The 23747-nt window shown below is 39.4% G+C and overlaps 2 protein-coding genes and 2 long non-coding RNA genes across 7 annotated transcripts in view; 2 read left to right on the top strand and 2 right to left on the bottom strand.

Annotated features, from left to right (window-relative positions):
• The first annotated feature begins 319 nt into the window (after positions 1 to 319).
• Positions 320 to 12329, top strand: LOC125232113 (solute carrier organic anion transporter family member 1A6-like). The gene is given in 15 exon segments (XM_048137733.1): positions 320 to 639; positions 869 to 1071; positions 4228 to 4404; positions 4840 to 5010; positions 5764 to 5955; positions 6829 to 7023; positions 7748 to 7869; positions 8184 to 8279; positions 8591 to 8781; positions 9346 to 9459; positions 10361 to 10386; positions 10389 to 10436; positions 10439 to 10480; positions 11591 to 11731; positions 12171 to 12329. Coding segments are annotated over 14 exon segments (1671 nt in total). The 5' UTR covers positions 320 to 639; positions 869 to 1061; the 3' UTR covers positions 12317 to 12329.
• Positions 12330 to 12691: 362 nt separating this feature from the next.
• LOC125232151 lies at positions 12692 to 15217 on the bottom strand. The gene is made up of 3 exons (XR_007177711.1): positions 15139 to 15217; positions 12867 to 14391; positions 12692 to 12813 (listed from the first exon to the last, which is right to left on the bottom strand). It is a non-coding gene; the product is annotated as an uncharacterized LOC125232151 (long non-coding RNA).
• LOC125232146 lies at positions 14164 to 15669 on the top strand. Its single transcript, XR_007177710.1, has 2 exons — positions 14164 to 14235; positions 14983 to 15669. It is a non-coding gene; the product is annotated as an uncharacterized LOC125232146 (long non-coding RNA).
• Positions 15670 to 15761: 92 nt separating this feature from the next.
• Positions 15762 to 23747, bottom strand: part of LOC125232123 (UTP--glucose-1-phosphate uridylyltransferase) — a 34400-nt gene continuing 26414 nt past the window's right edge. For all 4 annotated transcript variants that reach the window (XM_048137761.1, XM_048137745.1, XM_048137770.1 and 1 more), the window contains 6 exons: positions 20079 to 20265; positions 19552 to 19784; positions 18873 to 19078; positions 18364 to 18556; positions 17038 to 17616; positions 15762 to 16589 (listed from right to left, as the gene is read on the bottom strand). In XM_048137761.1, coding sequence (XP_047993718.1) covers positions 16482 to 16589; positions 17038 to 17616; positions 18364 to 18556; positions 18873 to 19078; positions 19552 to 19784; positions 20079 to 20265 — 1506 coding nt within the window. In that variant the 3' untranslated portion in view covers positions 15762 to 16481. The remainder of the gene's footprint in view (positions 16590 to 17037; positions 17617 to 18363; positions 18557 to 18872; positions 19079 to 19551; positions 19785 to 20078; positions 20266 to 23747) is intronic.

A 23747-nucleotide genomic window follows, 5' to 3' on the forward strand; every position in this document is an offset into this window, starting at 1 on the left:
TTTGTTCCATAATCTTATCGTCTTACATAGCAATCAGTGTGATATTCAAATCGAGTTTTAAATATTATTTTTAATATTCGTTCACTGCTGAGCAATAATTAGAATCTTGTCTGCAACCTTATTTAAAAGAGGCGGGTTGAGTTGAACCCAAGACCACCCAACCGCTAAGTTTACAACGTTGCAAACTTAGTTCGGTCGGACTCCAGCAGTTAAGATATTAGGGACATCACAAATGAGTACGTACCTATAGTCTGTTTAAGATAATGATATTCCTTATCTCCCTTATAAAAATACTCAAAACACAAGCGGAATTGGCGAAACACATTAGTTACCGATCGTCGTTATCTCCCGATATGGCGATAAGGTTCGATAAACTCAATTCAGCGACAAATCTCCATGAAAACAAACGTGTTGTGATGTGACAGTTCTCATGTGTAGTGTAGATCCTAGTTAGTTAGTCATATTGGGCATTTTCCGCAAGTCGACAACCATTGTGTCTATTTTGCGTGTAAAACGAGCTCTTCTACTAAACCTAGGAGTGTTTTCAGCAGGTTGCTAAATACCTCTTTCAGTGTGTTCGGCGTACGCAAGTGGGCATTTTTGTGAGAAGAATCACCAAAAATATTTTTTCTAAGGTAGGTAAATTTTATGCTTTTCCTACTCAGAATCACGAGCACTTTCGATTTAGGATTAAAAACAAGAGACAAAAAAATGGTCCCAAAATTTTCTATTATTTTGCATACTTTCCACATTTGGGACGCTCTTTCCGCCTAGTAGGATGGAAAGGGCTCGTGATTCTGAGTAGGAAAAACATTAAATTTACCTATTTTAGAAAAAAAGTTTTTGAAGTTTTCCTCTTTTTTCCCAGGTACCTGTTCCTCTAAAATACTTCTACCTGTTTACACTCCAAAATAAAGATTTTATTATCTTCTGGTTCCATGCACGCTCTGCACATGGGGTTGTCAGTTATACCTACGTTACTGAGGATCCTATCCATGCTAGATAGAATCTAGTGTGAAATAGGAATAGCAACTGAAGTGGTGTGAAGTGACTTGGTTAGAATGACGACTGGTAAGTAGGACAGTGTTATCTTTTGTTTAATATAGTGAAATAAATAGCGTTCAATGAAATAACAAGTTAAAATCAAAGTTGTTGAGGTGTTTAAACAAAACTCTTTGACATGAATCTTGAAATATGTTTAAGGGCTAAATACGTATGTATGGGCATGCTGTAACTAATCATCGAATCGATTTATTATGAGCTGCAAATTGTTTTATTTGCTTGCACAAGAAACAATGATGATACGCTTGATACCTACAAACAATCCATACTAATATTATAAATGCGAAAGTAACTCTGTCTGTCTGTCTGTCTGTCTGTCTGTCTGTCTGTCTGTCTGTCTGTCTGTTACGCTTTCCCGCTTAAACCACGCAACCGATTTTGATGAAATTTGGAACAGACAATCTTTAGACCCTGAGACAGAACATAGGCTACTTTTTATTTCGAAAAAAAGGGATGAAGGGGTTGAAAAAGAGGTTGAAAGTTTGTATGGTATTTCTTAATTTTAAAAGATAAAACCATGAAACTTTATATTTTAGCACTTGATAAGAAATCATTAAACATATATTTAAAGTCACATACAGGTCGAACGCGATTAATTAACATTATTTTTACCTTTAAAATAAACATGGTGGGAAATAAACATTAACTAAAAGCGGGTAGATTATATTTATTTGTCTACCCCGAACATTTATATAAATTAATATCGGGTAGTTTTGTGTTGTTTACATCTCCGGTGACATTTTGCTGGGACGTCAGTCTTCCGCGACCACGGCCAGTGCAACGTGGCCGAAACGTTGGGAAAAAAGGTAAAAATAATGTTAATTAATCGCGTTCGACCTGTATGTGACTTTAAATCGAAACGTTGGGAAAAAAGGTAAAAATAATGTTAATTAATCGCGTTCGACCTGTATGTGACTTTAAATATGTGTACAAAGCGCGAGAACTTAAAGTGTTATATCATTAAACATCTTGATAAGGGATAGGGATAGGGATAGGGATAGGGATAGGGATAGGAATAGGGATAGGGATAGCGATAGGGATAGCGATAGGGAAAGCGATAGGGATAGCGATAGGGATAGCTATAGCGATAGCGTTAGCGATAGCGTTAGCGATAGCGTTAGCGATAGCGATAGCGATAGCGTTAGGGATACGGATATGGGTATCGTTAGAGGGATACGGATAATTGGTCGGCGGTCTCTTACAATCAATGTGCTCTAAGACGATCGTTGTTTGCTTGCTTGAAGATTACGTTTGCGATAAGTATAAGCAAAATGTAAAAAATTGTAAGGGATAATAGAAAAAAGTACTTTTTAACCCACCGATCATAGTGTCGAAATACGGGCTATGTGGGATGTTTATAAAGGTTTCCCCAGCGTATATAGAATTACCTACGCTGTGGTCGATGTGTAATATTTCTACAATCATTGCAAGCAAAAGTATAAAGCTAGGAACATACTACGCGGACGTCCGTCGTAAATCGACCACGACCGCGACCGATCAGTGTACACGGAACAAAACATCCAGCGAGCCAGATTTCGATCGGACGTCCATGCGCTCAAGGCCACGTCCACGTCCGTCGACCGATAGTTTGCACGGTTATGTGTAATTTCATTGTCCAGATTCCCGTCCGCGGTCGATTCACGACTGACGTCCGCGTAGTGTGTTCCTAGCTTTACGTGCAATCGAAATAATCGCAGATAAATATACCTACAGAGAAACCTACGGTCCCTACGGATCCAAATGAAAATCTTAATGAATACTTTTATTACGCGGGCGAAGCCGCGGGTAAAAGCTAGTTTAAGTATAAAGTTTGACTGACTGGTAGAGAATGTCATGTAGCATTAAGTCAGCCTTTTGTACTAAACTTTTACTGTGTAATAAAGTTAAAAAAAAAAGTTTGTGCAAGTACCTTGTCCGCTTCTCTCTCTACATTTTCAATAACAAAATATTTTTATTGTTGTATAACATTAAGCCAGCCTATAGCAAGCAGCAGCCTACAGCAGTAGCCATAGTCTATAGTAGCTAGCCACTCTAGAAGTGTTGTTAACTTGTTACCAACGTGTTACCGAACCTAAGACACAGCACCCACTCTGAATGCTGGGAAAATTTCGTACATACCTATATAAATACTTAAGTATAAACCGTGTATATCATAAATACAAAAAAACCGGCCAAGAGCGTGTCGGGCCACGCTCAGTGTAGGGTTCCGTAGTTTTCCGTATTTTTCTCAAAAACTACTGAACCTATCAAGTTCAAAACAATTTTCCTAGAAAGTGTTTATAAAGTTCTACTTTTGTGATTTTTTTCATATTTTTTAAACATATGGTTCAAAGTTAGAGGGGGGACGCACTTTTTTTTTTCCTTTAGGAGCGATTATTTCCGAAAATATTAATATTATCAAAAAACAATCTTAGTAAACCCTCATTCATTTTTAAATACCTATCCAACAATATATCACACGTTGGGGTTGAAATGAAAAAAAAAATCAGCCCCCACTTTACATGTAGGGGGAGTACCCTAATAAAACATTTTTTTCCATTTTTTATTTTTGCACTTTGTTGGCGTGATTGATATACATACTTGTACCAAATTTCAGCTTTCTAGTGCTTACGGTTACTGAGATTATCCGCGGACGGACGGACGGACGGACGGACGGACGGACGGACGGACGGACAGACAGACATGGCGAAACTATAAGGGTTCCTAGTTGACTACGGAACCCTAAAAACACGTGCTTGCCCCCTGTGACAAAACAAAATCGATAAAAGTCTAATTATTCATTATCTAAAATCCGCTTATCAAAAATTACCTAAGGTAAACACTTTTAACTACCTAAATGATTGGCTTTGACCCTGAATACCTTGATTTGAATTATTCAAACTTTTTAGTGCGTTTTTACATTCGATAGGTACCTATTGGATAAGGATTTTAAAGGCAAATATCAAATATGGCGGCTTAAATTATGGTCGCTCCTACATCCGATATCGGATCGCATAATGTGAAAATGCACTTAAACGCGTTATTAGAAAAATACTTAAGTATGTGCCATTTTGGTAGGTAAAAGGGTAGGAGTACTTACTGCTGGTGATCAATAAGGAGCTTTTCCATAACAGCCTCAACATGAAATTAATCTCATGGTTTCTTCTTTCTAACCTCTGATTGCAGGTGGCCCGCAGCCGATCCTGAAGTTATGGCACCTTCTCAGCACATACGTTTTGACGATACCGTTCTTCGGTCTATTACTTCAGGGCACCCTGCTGATCCTAGTGCTTCTGGACACCAACATCACGCTGCTTCTCAAGAGAGAAGCTGCCTTGGGCCATGTACCCGAGACCACTCATGGTAAGAAACACAGATTTATAACCCACGATTATTAATTAAAAGTAATCTCCGACGTTTCGAGGCCTGCGTTGTCCTTTAACTTATTTCATAAACTTCACACAAAGTTCACAGTATTGCACCATAGCACTTAACCCTTGTGGCGGCGGTCGCCAACTTACTAAGTACGTGCATTCTGCTTCGTTGGATCCTTTTTATTTAAATATTCAATTTTCCACCCTTCCTTTATATAAGTATTTTAAGTCTTAATTCCCTCAACAACGTTTATGTAATGATAAATTGATGATATTCAATATGACGTGAAAGCAAATGTCAGTTATTCTGCTTGTCAAAGGCGAACGAAAAGGCAAAATAAAAATAAGTTCGAATAGATGGAGTCTGTCACAACAGAAAAATATTAAATTAAACTACCTAAATTATTTCTGTATGGATTTTCAGACTGGGTGACCATCGGATCTGGCTTAGTGGAGTTTGGTCTGGGCGCGTTCATCGCGTGGTGTGGCCAGGCCAGGAAGAACTTTGCGCTGTCTTTCTGGCTAACAGTGACCGCTGCCGCCGGCCTGATTGTACTCGCCTTCCCTTTTGAAAATACTGTTGATTCCACAGTGGGTAAGCCATATATTTTATTGAGCAAACCTGACTGTAGTGTTTGAGTCATTGAGTTATATGTTATGATGTTTGTCTCGGGTTCACGGGTGGTGGAGTGACCATCACGTGAGAGCCGTTGGTGAGACCGAACATGTCAATTCCATGGAAGTAGGATAAGCGTAAGCGAAATGATAGGTCTGTGGTCAATTCTAGCTACTGGTGACAATGGTGACGTAACGAGTCATTTACTTGTGTGTTTACCGTGTATGTGTTCCCAGCATAGAGGTGTGTGTAATCTGCGAGTTATTTGTAGTGTCATGTCAATATCAGTACTGCTACTTGTCAATAGATGTCACGACGAACAAAAAGTCTATTGCTCAACAATTTTTAGCTAATATTACAATAGTATTTGCTTTCAGTTAGTTCAACCTTATAATAAAGTATAAACGTTTTAATATTACATTTTTTAATTTGTCGAGTAGCAATGATAAACGCTGGCGTGGTTGACGAGAATTAATACAAATAACTCGCAATTGTTGGAGTTACAACTCTTCCCTTACTTATTCCTCTATGCTTACAGTCACTTACTTAATTATAGTTCAAAAAAAAGTACGTTTTAAGCAATGAAAGTGGCTCAGTTAATCACAATTGTTGGGTTTAAGTAGGAAGATAAATTTTCAATTCTTCAGCTTTTCTTTGCATCATGTGTAGGTACTTTATGTACCATACACTACCTACATGATACATTCGAGTTTATCTTCTTCTTCTTTACAGAGCTATGTGGCGGCGAAGAAATAACATCATACTACAAGAGCACAGAAACCGTCGAAGACGATCCCTGGATCCCTCGAGTCGCCATGCTGTGCCTGACTGCCGCGTTCTGTGTGCTCGCGCGTTTGAGTCTGTTCGCACATGGATTTGTCTATGTAGATGATCACGAGCCTGAGCATGGAGCGTACCATTATGGTAAGTTACTATCTGTTTACCGATATTTCAAATCGGTACAATGTGGTTAACTAGGCTTGACAAAAGGCCGAGAAAGGATTGCATCTGGCCCGCCACCGGTCCTTTAAAATAGTGTGTGATGTAGCCAGCACTGTAGTTAAAATGCATTTTTGGTGTAAATCTGGCCTGCCTCTAAAATTCTTTTATATTATTTTGGCGCTTTTAAAAAAAGTTTGACCATCAATGATCTAAAACCCTCACTCAAGAACCAAAAATATTGTTCTAAGTATCATACTCTGTCAATATTTATTGTGTGTGCATTGATTATAATATAGGGTAGGTTATGATGGCATGTACATACATTACAATTGTTATAAGCATTATTTTAATAAAAGAGTGGAAGGGTCAGTTGGAAGTGGAAGACCTAGGCGAACTTTTCTTGTTCAAATCGGGGAAATATTTCAAAAAGGCGGGTCAGAAGTATTCGAAACCGACGAGCGTGTATGAGAAACGTTATGAAAGTTTGTGAAGCGAAAGTGGTCAGGATGCTAGTAAATGGAAATCCGTGATCTCTGCCTACCCCTCTGGGAAACAGGCATGATTGTATGTATGTATTTATTTTAATAATCAGTGATGGTTTCCATGTTAGTTAATTTTTCAATAAGTTTTATGGCGCAGCCGGTAGGATCAACAAACTAGCTTCTAAAAAATAATTTAAATGTTGAAAATGTACAGTTGTACACATTCACTGCCAGACAAAAAATTACCCGATTGTAATTTATATTATGACCGCCCACTTGTCGATAACCCGCCCAGCGGGTTCTGAGCAAAGCTCACAAATGCCCACCAGTTGGGTTCTTGGTTACGAAAGTTAATCAAATAACGTGTTTCCAGGAATACTGATCACGATCCGCCTGTCCCTGGGCCTGAACGGCGTGAACTGGCTGACCCCGGTTTCCACTAGGGATGAGTGGTGGCACGCCCACCTGTCACTATGCATGCTGACCATCATGTTTGCAATACTTTTTACTCTGTTCCCGAAACGCAAGATCCAGAATAAGGGTGTTGACAGCGAAATGATCAATAAAGGTGAGTCTGTTGTATTCCAAATGTGAGAAGAGAACTGTGGAAGTAAATAAAGTAGGAAATATTATAGTTAGCGGTAGAATTTGTTAGTTTGGTAGTACGTAGTAGGTTTACTGAAGTCAGTGCGTCTATCCAGTGGGCTATTTGACCACAGTGACAATGACACTTGAAACTAACAATTCTATGACTATTTCTGGGTTGATAAGTAACATTGATGTGTTATAGTGCAGCTAGACCTACTTTAAATTTGCATGCTACTCCAAGCAGGATATGGTTGAACTATATTTTATTGTACATCTTTGTAAACCCATATTCAGCAAATAAAGAAATACGAAATACGAAATTGTTACTCAGCGCCAATTTCCTTTTTGATTAGGCAATTGTCACTAGTGTGAAATAGGCCCCAGATAAGAATACTAATGGCTGATCATGGACACACAAGAGAGGATACGAAAGGACATGTGAATTAAAACAGTGTCTTTGTCGTTTGCGTCCCGTAGATCTTCATTGGAGACTGTTATCGTAGATGTTCGCTGGGCAGGACAGCAGGGCTGGACGGCTGGCTATCATTTGTCACCATGTTTGTTACGTTCTAACACGTATGTAAGTGAGAAAGTGATGCAAGATATGACAAGTGACAAATCACGTCCATGATACGGCCACAGGATAACCCTCCAACACGCTGTTCTTTTTATAAGATGGGTCCGTTTATACTTGTGTGTTTCAGAATTCTTCTCAACACTATGTCGTGTGCTCCGCAATAAGATAGTGGTGGTGCAGAGCATCGCGCTTGCCTTCCTTTCTGCCGCTGTGTTCGGCTTCGTGCGATTTGATGACGACATTGTCGAGGTCTGCTAATCATGTAAATCTCTAAATTATGAGACCTTTAAAAACATCCTTATGATGATTTAAGAATCACCTCTACATACCAGATACCAGGGCCGAAAGTAGGGTAGAACAAGAGCGACGGCCGTTATAGGCGCCTAATTGTAAAGAGGTTCCAAGCGGCAAAGATTTAAGTGGCGCGGAGGCGCGATAGTCACGTAAACCAATGGACATAGATCGTATTGGTATTCAGGTATACTGGATATGGAGTATTCTGTCTTACCTTTGGACTTAAGTTAGTTTAAGAAAGCTAAAGTAAGTAAATCAATATGTTTCAGGCTCAATTCCACATTGAGACCAAACGACAGGACCCGCGCGCTTCAAGACAAGTCACCAATATTTTCCGAACTTTGGTCATCGTCTTCTTTGTCATGGTAAGTGCATCAATATAAAACATTATAAGTAGTTACTTTATAATGTGCTGAATAACTGCTTTTTCATCACATTAATAAACATATCTATGATTTATAGAGTCAGCAGTGCAAGGGATTTTCAATTTTTTCCACATACTTAGTCACAATTTCACACTTAGACCCTAACTCCCTCCACATGTCTACACACTCTTACACTAAAGGAGAATTGAGGAAGAGACGTTCTGGAACCAAAGAATAGGTCTTCCAGTTCGCTTGAGATAATAATTAGGTAAAATAAAATAATAAAATTTAGAGCGTGTCTACGTTTCCAGATATTCCGCACCCGTTTCTCCGGCCGACGGAGCGACGGCGTGAAGGCAACCACATCGGCGCGCGTCGGTGGTATCGTGGCTATAGCCACCGCTGTTCCCTTGGTGGTTATTAGCCTTCTGAGCTGCAACATTGGGGACATAGCTGGCAGCAATGCGGAGTATGGACTGCCAGTGTGCAGTATGCAATGTGGGTAAGGGAAATCCAAAATGTTTCAACCTTGGACAAGTTCAATGGGAGCTAGTATTCGTTGTCTATTGTGGCTATCGCCACCGCTGTCCCCTTGGGTTATCAGCTTTCTGAGCTGCAACATTGGGGACATAGCTGGCAGCAATGCGGAGTACGGACTGCCAGTGTGCAGTATGCAATGCGGGTAAGAAAAATCTAAGGTTGTAATTCAACCTTGGACATGTTCTATGAGAACTAGTCTAGTACGTTTGGAGACAGGGACTGCTGTGCCCTTGGTGGTCATAAGCTTTCTAGGCTAATGCGAAGTAACCAAGATACACTTTCTAATTTACAACATGCAATTTAAGTGAGGGATGCCTCAGTTTCGTTTTCTTTCAACCCCTTATTTGCCAAGGTGGCATATGAACGAGTAGTTTCTATGTGCTCTGCCATTTCTTTATGGGATACAGGCGTGACTGTATGTATGTATGTATGTAATTTAAGGGTAACAGAAGTCGAAGCCGAAGAAGTTCATATGCTCAAGAATGCCCTGACTCAGGAATATCTTAACAATATTTTTATTTCGCAGGTGTTCAGCTGACAGTTACGGCTTCAGCCCCGTTTGCACGATCAACACCACCACCACTTACTTCTCGCCCTGCCTCGCAGGCTGCCAACAGGTTGAGGATCTCAACGGGTTCCTGTAAGTTTCCAGACCACGTGACCCCCCCCCCCCCCCTCTGGGGACTGTGCCTTTACCACGTGACCCCCTCCCCCTAGGTACGAAGTTGGATCCGCGCTCAATCTTTCCATTTGCTGGCTTATAAAAGGTGAGTCACTTGGCCTAGGTATCCAAGACGACAACAGTAAATCGGCAAATACCAGACTAAAAGTTACAATATAGAAAAGATGAGATTCTACGAAAAGTCACCTGACTATTTCATCTTTAATTTGGTCCCCATCATCCCCATGAGTGCGACAAGCGATGCGTCCATAGGGTGCAATTGTTTGTTACAATCCTGAAACAAAATCTCTGGCCTTCAGCATCAAAGAAATACTCTGTATTTGCATGAACATATTTACATAATTATATGAAAACTAAGACTATACTTAACGGCCCGGCCACGACATTGGTCTAAGCGCGAAGCGGTGAGCGGAAGCTATGAAAAGTCCCATCGCTGTGTCTCGCTCCAATGTATGACTTGTGGCTGGGCCGTAAAAGCTAGCTAGCTGTCTAAAATAGGCCCTTGAGTCATTGTACTGTAAAAGGTTTCACATACGGAATGAAACCTTTTACAGCATTTTGATGTTTGCTGACTGGCAGTCCCTGATTTGAATTGAGAATAATAGATAAAACGTCAAGGAGAACGAACACTTGACGGGGGCATTCAGATAGAAGCAGCGATTGAGAGTGAACGCTTGTTATTTAGCTCCTAAAAATATAAAAAGATATTGAATCAAAGTGTGGTTTAAATGTATGGATGCCCTTCACCTATAGGCCGTCTCTCTTACAGTACCAAGGATACTGGCGACATCTAGTTATAACAAGTGACGCGTCTATCAGGTGTGATTGCGCCATAAACAAAAAATGATCTTCTTTGCAGTTTGTTCTCGGAGTGTTTATGCGGCGGTGTCGCGCTGCTCGCGGGGCCTGCTCTCTGGCCGACTGCGCCCTCGTCTTCAAGTATACCAGCTGCTTTTCGCGCTGGTGCTGTCTATGGCAGGTGGGAACCTTAACTTTGTCTCGCCATTCATATTGGTTACCTCCCACGTCACATAATCAAGATAAGCATCCAGCATAAAATGGCATTAAGTAGTTGATCCTCTCCAGAAATGAAGGGTTGGGCGACAAGGAGATATATTTTGTGACTGTGGCGTCCCTCAAACCACAGTACACATGAGAGAGTGTCCCCGATGCTCAACAACGTGTACTGAAGAAGATCCTAAAGGCTCCTCGAGGACTTGAAGTGGCAAAGCAATTTACACGAAGAAGAAGCTAAGCATGCACCATCCAAGCTGCTTGAAGAGCGTTGAAGGAGATTACGGATTTAAGCAAAAGGAAAAAGATATTATTAGCTTTCGCTTTTCTATTTTTTGAAATCGCATGTAATCTCAATTCATTTTTATAGCGATGATCTTATCTTACATACTTATGTGAAATGAAATGAAATAAAATTTATTCGAAACAACACGTTACATCTTGGCAGTTGCATAAGTGGTAAATGTACAGATTGTTGTTCCAAAAAGGATGCCACTCAGCATGTGTCGGAGCACATAGTGCCACGACGCTGATTTTCAGTGGACCCTTTAGACTTATATGATATGAAATAAAAATAACATATTAAAGTATGATTTCACAGCACCAGACAGAAAAGACATTAATTTAAAAATATAGACTGGCATGAGACAAAATTAGAATATTGAAATATTATTACACAGGTAAACTGGGGTGTGGGAAGAGAGATAAATGAGTCACAATCAAAACTTTAAATCATAAATGAACAAATAGACACAGACGACTAGGAGTGAGAAGCTTGAAGAGTGAGCAGATGACGTTTTAACTTATTTTTAAATGAGATAAGTGACGGAGCGTTTCTTACTGGCGGAGGAATATTATTCCAGCATTTTGTGGCAGCATACCGGAAGCTGCCACGAAAGCTAGCCGAATTGTGACGGGGATAGATTAGGCGGGTGGCATTTCTCTCTTGCATTTGAGAAAATGAAAGTTTGTCAAAAAGATAAGAAGGTTTTGACATACATGTATTGTATAGACTTCGTTTATATTAGAGTCAGTTCACAGTTGTACTTTGATTCTAACATATGTTACATTGCAGGAGCCGCCCTCCTAATGCAGGGCATGGTAATCGTGCGCTCCGTGCTGACTGTCGACAAAGCCGTGGCCCTGGGGACTTCGTTCGCGGTCACGGCTCTCCTCTCCCACATTCCTGGATACTTGCTTTACATGCTGATCAGCCGTGAGTACCGATGTTACCAGTTCCTTTTTATAGATAGAAGCAACAGCTACGCTTAGTGCGCCTAGAATGAGCTATTAAGCTGTAGGTAATAAATCTGCAATCGAAAGGAAGCGACTGAAATTTCCTGGACTTTCGACGGACGTCTACAGCAGTGTTGAAACCGCGCAGGAGTAGGTCTCTTACGCAATATGGCGTCATAATTAAATTTTAAAATCGAAAACTTTGCAGGCAAGCATGGTCGCGCGATAAATGATAAAACGTCAAGCCGTCTTTTCGGCACTATTTGTAAGTGCGATAGGGACGGCCGGATGATTTATCATTTATCGCGCGACCATGCCTGCATACCTGCTGCAGTTTATTAAATGTCTGACAAAAATATAAACACCAAAAAGGATGCCTTCTTTTCCCACGACTAATTCAACAACTTTTTAATTTTCAGACTTAAGCTGCGCATACACAGCCAACGGGGGCTGCCTGTTCCACTACCCGTCGCTCTGGTCCATGGCTTTGCTGAGCGCGGGCTTCGCTGCCGTCTCGGGAGCGCTCAGTTTAGTATCAAGTCGACTAGCTAGATCAATATCATAGCATTTGTAGACAAGCTGTGTATACACAGCCAGGGGGGGCTACCTGTTCCACTACCCATGCCTCTGGTCAATGGCTCTGCTAAGTCTGGTGTCTAGTCGACTAGCCAGATCAATATCATAGCATTTGTAGAAAAGCTGTTATACACACACAGCCAACGGGGGCTGCCTGTTTCACTATCCATTCCTCTGGTCAATGGCTCTGCTGAGTCTAGTGTCAAGTCGTCTAACTAGATCAATATCATAGCATTTTTAGACAAGCTGTGTATACACAGCCAACGGGGACTGCCTGGTCCACTACACATCCCTCTGGTCAATGGTTCTGCTGAGTCTAGTGTCGAGTCGACTAGCCAGATCAATATCGTAGCATTTGTTGACAACCTGTGCATACACAGCCAACGGGGACTGCCTGGTCCACTACACATCCCTCTGGTCAATGGCTCTGCTGAGTCTAGTGTCAAGTCGTCTAACTAGATCAATATCATAGCATTTTTAGACAAGCTGTGTATACACAGCCAGTCCACTCACATATCGCTAGTCATTTCGTTGACAACCTGTGCATACACAGCCAACGGGGACTGCCTGGTCCACTACACATCCCTCTGGTCAATGGCTCTGCTGAGTCTAGTGTCGAGTCGACTAGCCAGATCAATATCATAGGTTTTGTTGACAAGCTGCGCATACACAGCCAACGGGGGGTGCCTGTTTCACTACCCGTCGCTCTGCTCCATAGCTCTGCTGAGCGCGGGCTTCGCTGCCGTCTCAGGAGCGATGAGTTTAGTGTCAAGTTGACTAGCCAGATCAATATCTTAGCAGGGGGGTTACTATGACGTACTAAAGACGTTGTTTAGGTTGAGAGAAAGGGACACAGCTATAGCAGTTACATAGCTCCGTCCCTCTCTCTCAACCTAAACTGAACGGCTTTAGCACGTCATGGTAACCCCCCAGGAACCAAACTTATTTTTAGAAATTAATTAAGAAGTGGAAATATCGACTGTTCGAACCAGAATAGAAGTCACGACTAGCCCATCGCCCTGTCAACTGAGCTACAGAGACTTCTTGCAATAAAAGCTTATATTTCCACCTTCTCATATAAAAAATAATTCTTTCTCATTCTCACTTGATACGTGAAAAATTTTAAGGTCAGGGCCGTCAAGTTGCTGTGCAGTTATGTTAGGTGGGTGTGTGTCATTTACTTTGTTGTCCCTAACTAACAATTAACTTACTTACTTACTCAGACAAGATAAATATGCCTAATTTAACTAGAAGTCTTATATCTTGAAACTCGTGTTTTTATTTTTATACGGTACCTATTACGACAATTATAAAAGTGAGTGACCATTATATATAAAAGACTCAGGAAAATTTGTAATTGTTAGTGACCTAATACTTATAAGAATTTGTAAATAAACGTTTATATTATACTTTTTTTAATATTGAGTTTTCTTCAAAAATACTTATTCCACGTTGTGCCACAAACAATGTCGTTATAATGACACTCAATCTCTAGTAGTTCCTAACTATGTTTGTGATAAAAATTACGGTAAAAAGTATGTATACGCATTTTCTTAAAAATATTATGGTTCAAAAGATAGAAGAAATATTTGAAAAAAAAAAAACATATTTTTTTCAACAGTTTTACTACAACAATCTCAAACTATCAATGACACATCAAATACAACTCTAAACTACAGTACAAAAATAAAATAACATAATAACATTGCTGGCCCGTTCCACAAGCCATTCCAGCCGTTCCATAAATACAGCATTTGTTTAAAACTATTGTGATAAAAAACTTAAAAATAAACTTGTTAAAAAACGTGAAAAAGTATTTTTGGCGATGAACAGTATCTATAATACATATGGACAGATATTATGCAAGCTTAAGATATAATGCGATTTTATCGACTAAAAAAAGATAAGGTCAGCATAAATATAGGGGTACCTATCCACTAACTTGCAAAATACGTTTTTACTGAGCAAATATTAGAATTAATTAGAGCAAATTCACAAAATATCTATATACATATTGTACTTAACACTAAAAGTAGTATGAATCATGATTTCGCAGTTAGTAACCTACAGACTAGTTGTAAAAACCGGCCAAGAGCGTGTCGGGCCACGCTCAGTGTAGGGTTCCGTAGTTTTCCGTATTTTTCTCAAAAACTGCTGAACCTATCAAGTTCAAAACAATTTTCCTAGAAAGTCTTTATAAAGTTCTACTTTTGTGATTTTTTTTAATTTTTTTAAACATATGGTTCAAAAGTTAGAGGGGGGGAGACGCACTTTTTTTTCCTTTAGGAGCGATTATTTCCGAAAATATTACTTATATCAAAAACCGATCTTAGTAAACACTTATTCATTTTCAAATACCTATCCAACAATATATCACATGTTGGGGTTGGAATGAAAAAAAATATCAGCCCCCACTTTACATGTAGGGGGGGGTACCCTAATAAAACATTTTTTTCCATTTTTTATTTTTGCACTTTGTTGGCGTGATTGATATACATATTGGTACCAAATTTGAGCTTTCTAGTGCTTACCGTTACTGAGATTATCCGCGGACGGACGGACGGACGGACGGACGGACGGACGGACGGACGGACAGACAGACATGGCGAAACTATAAGGGTTCCTAGTTGACTACGGAACCCTAAAAAAGATAAGGTCAGCATAAATATAGGGGTACCTATCCACTAACTTGCAAAATACGTTTTTACTGAGCAAATATTAGAATTAATTAGTGCAAATTTACAAAATATCTATATACATATTGTACTTAACACTAAAAGTAGTATGAATCATGATTTCGCAGTTAGTAACCTACAGACTAGTTGTAAAAATGACGTATTTTGCAGTTAAAAATCTTTTATAATCTCTAATACGTTATGGGTATGGGGAATATATTACTACACTACATATGTGGTGCGAAAATATTTGCCTTCGTATTGTTACGGACGTACGAACGTGTCATGCTATTTCAGTCAGTCTCAGTACCTACAAGACGTACTGACGTCGACTGAACTAGCATGACAAATACGAACGTTGCCGGAAAAATACGAAGGAAACCCTTTTCGCACTACACACACTTTTTGTATACATTTATTAATGTTGACAGAAGTCTAAGGGTCGATTGCACCAAAATGTCACCGTCAAAACGTTCGCTTAATTGTATTGTATGGAAAGTTCCACAGACCTCTAATGCGTGACGTCGATGTGTCTGCTCTGTGTTTGACTAATGATGTGCAAGTTGCGGAAACTTGCCAAAAAAATCTTACATTTCTTGAAAAATTCACGAAACTTTCACGAAAAATAAAAGGTATTTAAAATTATGAAATGGAAAGTTTCCATCCATACAATTGTCCATACAAAGTATGGAATGTTTCCGAAGTTTTCCTATGTGAAAATTTCAGAATTTTGGAAACTTTCCGTCGGCACATCAGTATGTTTGATGCAACTGGCCCTTAACCCTGATATTACGTTTGGAAGTATGCTAAAAAGTTATTTTTCGGTCGAATCGAATATCATAAAACGAATCCATATTATCCTTATTTTCATTATGAAAATGAATTAAGTATAAAACGATAAGTAATAAGATATTCTAAAATATCAGTTTTGTAAAGATATATCTAGATTACTGATGTGCATGTTGCGGAAACTTTCCAAAAAAAGTGAGAAGTTCTTGGAAATTTCATGAAAGTTTCACAAGAAATATAGGAAATTTAATTTATGAAATGGAAAGTTTTAATCTCCATACAAAATTAAAGGAAGTTTCAGAGTTATTTATGTGTTAAATTTCGGTTGGAAACTTGCCGTTGGCACATCAGTAATCTAGATCTGGCAAAGCCTGCGTTCACAAATCGTTCGTGAAAGCATATCTACATTTTTTCTTGTTTATAGTTACGCAGAAATACAAATAATCACTGATTTACGACGAACAGATTAAAAATTAATTTGTCCTAAATAAATCGATGCTTGTACGATAGACAGTTTATATAATTAACTGGGGCCCATTTCTCAAAACTGAAAGTTACAAGTTACAAGCAGAAGTCTCTTTCCAACTTGTCATATTATTAGACATTGACAACCACTTGTAAATTGTAACTTGTACCTTCGAGAAATGAGCCTTCCTTAGGTCTCTGGTGCCGAAAAGGCGGTCTGTACGTTTAGTGGTCCAGGATGCGAAGGTTGCCAGATACGATCTTGTTCTCTAGTACGGCTCCCGACGGGATGTCGATTCGGTCGCCGTGGTTCGCTATGATGATTACCGTACCCTGAAATAAATAATTATAGGTATGTAAATGTATATCTTTACAATAAAGAAAAAAACAATCATGATTTTATAAGCAGACAAATATTTGTAGTTGCAGATCAGATGTGTGGATTATATTATGGTTGGATTAATTAATTAAATGGGCTGTTATTGTAAACTAAAACAGTTACCATACGCGAGAGAAAAAGTCACCAAGTCCAACGGTGGTCAAGCCGGGAATCGAACTCGGATCTTCAGCCTACAAGGTCGTTACTTCTAGACCACCCGGTTATTATTTTTCAAATATATTGTTTAAGATTTTTTCGCCTATATACGTTTTCCTTATTGATTTTGTATTATAAGATACTTAATTTAATAAATCAGAATACAATCCGATTTTTTTCAAAGTTTATCGAGCATTTACGCACAACAACATTTACATACAACCAAAAAAAATACATAATACCCACCTTCAAAGAAACTCCTCTTCCAAAAGTGACATCTCCCGACACCGTCAAGTGATCCAACTCAATCAAGTCAGGTATCGTAGCGAACCTGTTCAAAAACTCCTTCACCTTCGCGAAATTATAGTCTCCCAACTTAACCAGCGGCGTGGACGGGAACATTCTCTGTTCCGACATCACTAGAGACCCATGGGACAAGCTGTATAAGTTGGACATGACGAGTAAAAGATCTGAAGTCTTTTTGACAGGTAAGAATCTTGATCTAGGTACATTCACGCCTATTCCTCCTTCGAAGCATTTCATGGCCGCTCCTACAGCGGTTTCGAGTTGGATGACGTCTAAACCATCGCCTAGATGCTTGTTATTAACTATGATTTCCATGTTTAGCGATCCTTGTTCGACGACCCTTTGGATCGCGTCGAGTTTGGCCCACAGGTTGTTGGTGTTGAAGAATTTGAACTGGCTGACTGATTTGAAGTCGTCCACGTGCTCTTTGGGAACCTGGGCGATTTCGAGGAGGCGTAATTTGTCTTCGTATTGGATGAGGGTGCCTCCCTTCACGTCGGCTCTGGTTTTGTTGGTGACCTAAAATAAAAATAAATCGTGTTAGAATTCATAATTACTCAGAAGAAAATTTATGGTCATCAGAATCAGGGTTTGGTATCAAAACCCTCCAAAACTACGAGCTTATTCCACCGTCCCCATTCTACCATCGGACTCTTAGACACACGACCGGTTTCCATCCTTACTTGGTGGATATTCTGCGAATTCGCACGAAGCGTTTTGCTTCTTCGTTTCTTATGCGCACTGCCAAGGAGTGGAATTCCTTGCCGGCGGCTGTTTCCGAACTCATACAACTCGGCAACCTTCAACTCCAGGGTGAACAGTCATCTTCTCTCATCGTCTCACTCCATCGTAGGCCACGTCTTTGCCTTTGGCTAGTGTGTGGCCAAGAGTAAGCCCATTTATAATAATAAATCAACCCTAAAGAATATCGATCGAAGGGGCTCATTAAATTAAATTAAATTAAATCATTTATTTCAGGCAACTTTAGTCCATAGGTACACATATTCACAAAAGAAAATTACAACGAAAGCTTAGGTACTTATATCAAATTAAATTAAATCAAGTCAAGGATTTCACTGTGCACTGATTCATCAAATAATTCGATAACTCAATAATTTACCTCCTTGATGAACTCGTTGACAGACTCGTTGTTGATTGGGGTTGACCAGCAGGTTGAGTATATTGTGGTCGACAGTGGCGCCCAGGTTATCATTATTATTGATGACGCAGAAGTTACTTAAACGAATAAATATTCTTATTTCTTACCTCCATGACGAACTCGTTGACAGACTGTTGATTGGGGTTGAGCAGCAGGTTGAGTATGTTGAGGTCGACAGTGGCGCCCAGGTTGTCGATGTTACTAATGAAGCAGTAGGTGCGGCCTTCTGTGATGAACTTCTGGAGGAGTCCCGAGTTGTGGAAGGATTCGTAAAAGTCGCCGTGACCGGGTGGGTACCAGCTGGAAACAAAACGGTTAATCTAAAGTGAAATCTATTACACCGGATGGCAGGAGTGGCAGGACTGGTCAAAAGTATGATTATAACCAGCTTTAAGCCATAATATTTGCGGATGAATAAAAATATACATTATACACTTACCGACCACTTGGTGTCCACCCAAACATAGTGCGGCGTGACGGCAGACCGCGAAGGAGATGGCAGCACGATCTTGACGTCTTTCGAAAAGATTGGCCAAACATTGCCTTAAACCGAGACGCGTGGAAGAAAGAGAGAGAGGCCTTTGCCCAGCAGTGGGACAAAATAAAATACACTTACGCTTCAATATCATTATGAACATGTCCATCTTTAGCGACAGGCAGGAGAGACTCCCTGTTGATACGCGGGTGACAGGACTGGTTGAACGTGTGGATGTCCAGCTTCAGACCCTTGTATTTGCGGATGACCTTCTGTGTGTCTTCGTCGGTGTTGAACGAGTTCATGAGGACGAGCGGCACGTTGCATTTATAGGTCTTGTTCAGGTGCTGGAATTAAAAAAAACGTTTACCACGACTGGTGAAATTTAGGACTATGACTATAAAGTGTATAAATACGGCACTAAAGGTAGCTTGCATAAAGAGCATTTAGGAAAGGGGCAACATTCCCAAAGGCTCATTCCTACAGTCCATTTTTGGAGCAGGAAAACCTTGTTAGCAAACCAAATAAATAATAAGGCCTACATTCAGTCGCCTTCACAAAAACTAACGCCTGCCGCTGTAGATAAGATACACAGCTGCACAGTCAAATCCAAGAACGTCACCTCATTCCTAACGGGTATAACAGACTTTGGTCCCTTACAACCCATAGAGGTCTCCAGACCAGCATTAAGTTTGAACACAACCAGTTTGTCTAGCATGTGGTGGATTTTGAGGTCTCAAAGGTTTTCCTCCCTTCCCTTAATTGGACTTTTGGACAAGAATTCTCAACAGCATTTTGAAATCTATCAAGAAATACTAACCTCAATCTGCTGCACAGTCAAATCCAAGAACGTCAACTCATTTCTGACTTGTATAACAGACTTAGGCCCCTTGCATCCCATAGAGGTCCCCAGACCACCATTAAGTTTGACCACGACCAATTTGTCCAGCATGTGGTGGATGTTGTCTGTGGTCGGGGTCTCTAGGGAGCCGTAGTCGATGACAGCGCCCTCTGGGAGCTTCTCGATCTTTTCCCATGTTACTGATGGGCCCTCTGGAAAAAATAAGCAGTTAGTCAGTCTAGGAGCCTTCATTTTTATTTCTCTGCATATCACGAAACAACACAAATCTTCACAACACCTGACCCATTTCATTCCACTAGCTTCTAGAGCAAGAGAGATATGTCTATGTCACTTACTTTCAGCAAGAAACCGGCTGAAGAGATTCTTGAACCCCTGGAACTCCTTACTGACCAACGGTCTCTTAGCCTCAGATAAGGTGGCCAGTAGCTTCTCTAGTTCCACTTCTACCAGAGCGAGGTCAAGAGAGCTGTGTCAGTATCACTTACTTTCAGCAAGAAACCGGCTGAAGAGGTTCTTGAACCCCTGGAACTCCTTAGTGACCAGCGGTCTCCTAGCCTCAGGTAAGGTGGCCAGTAATTTCTCTAGTTCCACTTCTAGCCGCGCGAGGGCGTCCCGTTTGGTAGCTTCTTTAAAGTCGCGGGACCCGGACGGGGTTCGCTGGTGACTGCGGATCTGTTAATAATATAGTATTGCTATTACTTTTATTTATATGAGAAAATTAAGATAAAGATACTACTTAATAAGTAGAGTAATTCTAAAATAGCCTCAAGGCTTTGTGCCACAATTCTGATACATACTTATTACTTTCAATGATATGGGTATTATGGAATATATTATACTTTTACAAAGTTTAACATGTAAAGCTACGTAAATAGATTGTTTACCAGACTCTACAGTGAGTCATGGTTGTTTTCTATATACCTATTACCTATGTGTATATAAGTACTTGTTGCATTGTTTGCATTTTCTTAAGTATACATATACCAGACTTTGCACACATTAAGTAAACGAGTTTGGAATGTTTATTACTATGAATTCATATACACCTCAGCTAAGTCTGACGTCGGGGTACCATCGTAGGTGCTCAGTGAAAATGCTCCTCGTTACGGAGCCGATTTTCCACGTTTAATACGTCTGACTCTTATCTCTATTCCTAATTGATAAACGTTGCACTAATAATTTGCCAGACTTAATGTTCATAAATAATGGCGAGAGCGACTACAGCCATTAGGTTTATCAAAGCAAAATCCAAGCTTATCAACTAATTAAACGCCGACTGAGCGGAATCAGAATATTTCGTGAAGGCGATAGCAAACGAGCAGACGAGCAACTTGTATTTTTTTGATAAGGCATCTATGGGTATGTAAGGCCTGAGTGGACGCTCGGAGCGGAGCGTCGGCGGGGCGAGCGTGCGTACACCGTATGCGTCGACTCAGGACAGTTGTATGAGCTTCAATAGGCTACTTGACCCTTTTTTAAATTTTGTCTTATATTATTACTTGCTGTCCAATTAACCGAAAAAAAAATATCACTATATTTTATTATGACTTATAAACCGCAAAAAATATTTTTAAAGAATACTTTTACGTAATCGGGAAAAAAAACAACATCAGCCATGTCATCTATAGATTTTCTGTGAATGAAGTCATTCAGTGCGAAAACAACACTTTCTGACACTTTAAGTACGAGGCATAAAGATCATTATGTCAGTAATTGATTTGACATGAATTCTATGACGTCACTACACGGCAGACAGCGTTTTCGGTGGCCAAAATTAAAAATAACATTTAACAAATACATTTTTGAATTAAAAATACGTAGTCATCGTACACATTTATTACCCAAAATCATTAAATATTGGTTTCTTATGTCAAACATTACAGAAGACAATCATTTATTGTGCCAAATTAGATATGAGTCTAGTAGCCTATTGTTTGACATGACCGCCTCTCTGCACGCTCAATATTGAGCATCCACTCAGGTACAGTATAATAAAGAGTACTATCGTACAGTATGCTCCCCGCTGAAAGTGCCGCCCACCCCCTTTCGGTTACCTCACAGTTACCACCCGTCAAAAACGCGGACAGTCGACCTGTCATATCTCACTCATACAAGCATAATACGCGTTCACCTACACGAGCTTAGAGTGTGTGCTAGGAACGCGCCTCTTTCTTAAATATATTTAATCGCCAGTGCCCGAGGTGTGACTCAGGTACATATATTAAAAATGTAGGGACGAAGGTCTATCGTCCATACAAAATTTAAATTTCGCGACATTTTTAGTGACAAGATTTGCTTGAGCGTCTTAATTCTCTTAATTAGAAAAAAATAGATAACGTTGATTAAAATTCCTCAATACTATGCTATAGTTGACTCGCTGCCTTGTTTACATTAGGTCGCTCGCGAATAAATAACGATGGTCGAAGGTCGACCCTACCATCAACTTTGCTGACCAATATACACCCTAACACACGCGACATAAAGTCTCCCACATCATACCATCCTTACTATCTACCACTATATCCTACCATCATCAACATTTCTGACTAAAATAAAACCTTACATACTAAGACATAAAGTATATCAGTCATCAGGGAGTTATTGCGAGTAATCAACGTAGTAATAAAATATAACGCGTACGGTATGTGACTTATGTTGATGGAATAGAGTTTAAATTGCGATACGAGTTAACCATTACGATAACAATCAATAGTATAAATATGTAGTATAGTATGAAAGACACGACATCAACGTTTTTCTGTGTTATTCATTGGATTAAAAGTATCATTAAATATTTATTTAGCTTTTTATGTGGAAATACTGACACGAGTTTTTTCGTTATAGACAGTTTTTTAATTAATTATTTTTAAAAACCGGGACTTAATCGCGTATAACTACATATACCCCAAGAGCTATCCGGTCTTGCTACTACTGGGAAAATAACTTAATTCTATAACAGTACTTTTTATCTCACCAAAAATTAAGTTTGGTAATTTGGTACAGTTTTTTTAGTTAAGCCACCAAAATTTGTGACAAGAAACGTATAATATAATAAAAAAAAGATTATTTTAATTCACTAAAAATCGGGCGAAAATGGTATCAGGACTTTTGTTTTAAATTCGACTACTTTAATTTATGATCTTTATAACACATTAAGAAACCACCTATTTTTGTGAATGATACTTCGTAGTAGCAAAAAGCGGAGTAATTAAATTAGTTATGACGCAAGCAATAATAGGACAAGTGAAGTTATGGTTGTTTTGTATCTACATTATGTGTTGAAACACTATTTCTACTGAAACCACCCTAAAAACAAAACGGAAGTTCAGTATTTTACTAGCTCAGAATAACATTCAGGGCAAAAATTATATCAGCAAAAAAATTGGAACAGACTTTTCGTTAAGATCAAAATAAAGAAGTATAAAAAATAATCCACCTTTAAATGCACGCCAAGAAGCGCTAAAATCTGTACTGAAAGAAGTATTTTCATATTTTTCATTTACCTACAAACTCTACTATTGACGATGTCATTTTCTGCATTATTTCAAAAGTTAATTATTCATTCGTATTTTCATTACATCGCGGTATAATAATATATTTCGCCACCTTCACTATCGCTTAAATAGCTCAGTTATAGTAGCGTAAGACGATGGGCGCGCTCCTGACCTGACGTCGTGGGTTCGATCCTCGGCAGTGGAAATCTTTTTTTCTTGTTATTATTTTTTTATCTTTTACACCCTTTTAAACCCTCTCTTTTTAAATATTTATTTTTTAGTATTAGATTTACAACCCATTTCATTGAAATTTTGTTAGACACATGTAATGCAATAAGTTTAAAAATTGTCTTTCAGTATTAGTATTGATTGAAGGTAACCTAAGGTTCAACATCGTGCGTCGTTCCTACTAACCGCAATACTCTGTCTTAGCTAACCATCGCTAGACGTTATGCCCTTGTAATAAGGATTACAACTGTACAGTGACAGTTGTCCGGTATGACTAATAGATTTATATATCATTAAGCTAGATTGAGTTGTTAGGCCAAAAAGTGTGTCCACATGAGAGGGTAAAGTTGGGGCTGGTGTCCCTCTCGCACTTATTGCCACTGTCAAAATTATTTGAATGACGTCATCACTGTCATTATTTGGGGATACCAG

The sequence above is a fragment of the Leguminivora glycinivorella genome, chromosome 1 (assembly GCF_023078275.1).
Source record: "Leguminivora glycinivorella isolate SPB_JAAS2020 chromosome 1, LegGlyc_1.1, whole genome shotgun sequence".
NCBI lineage: Eukaryota > Metazoa > Arthropoda > Insecta > Lepidoptera > Tortricidae > Leguminivora > Leguminivora glycinivorella.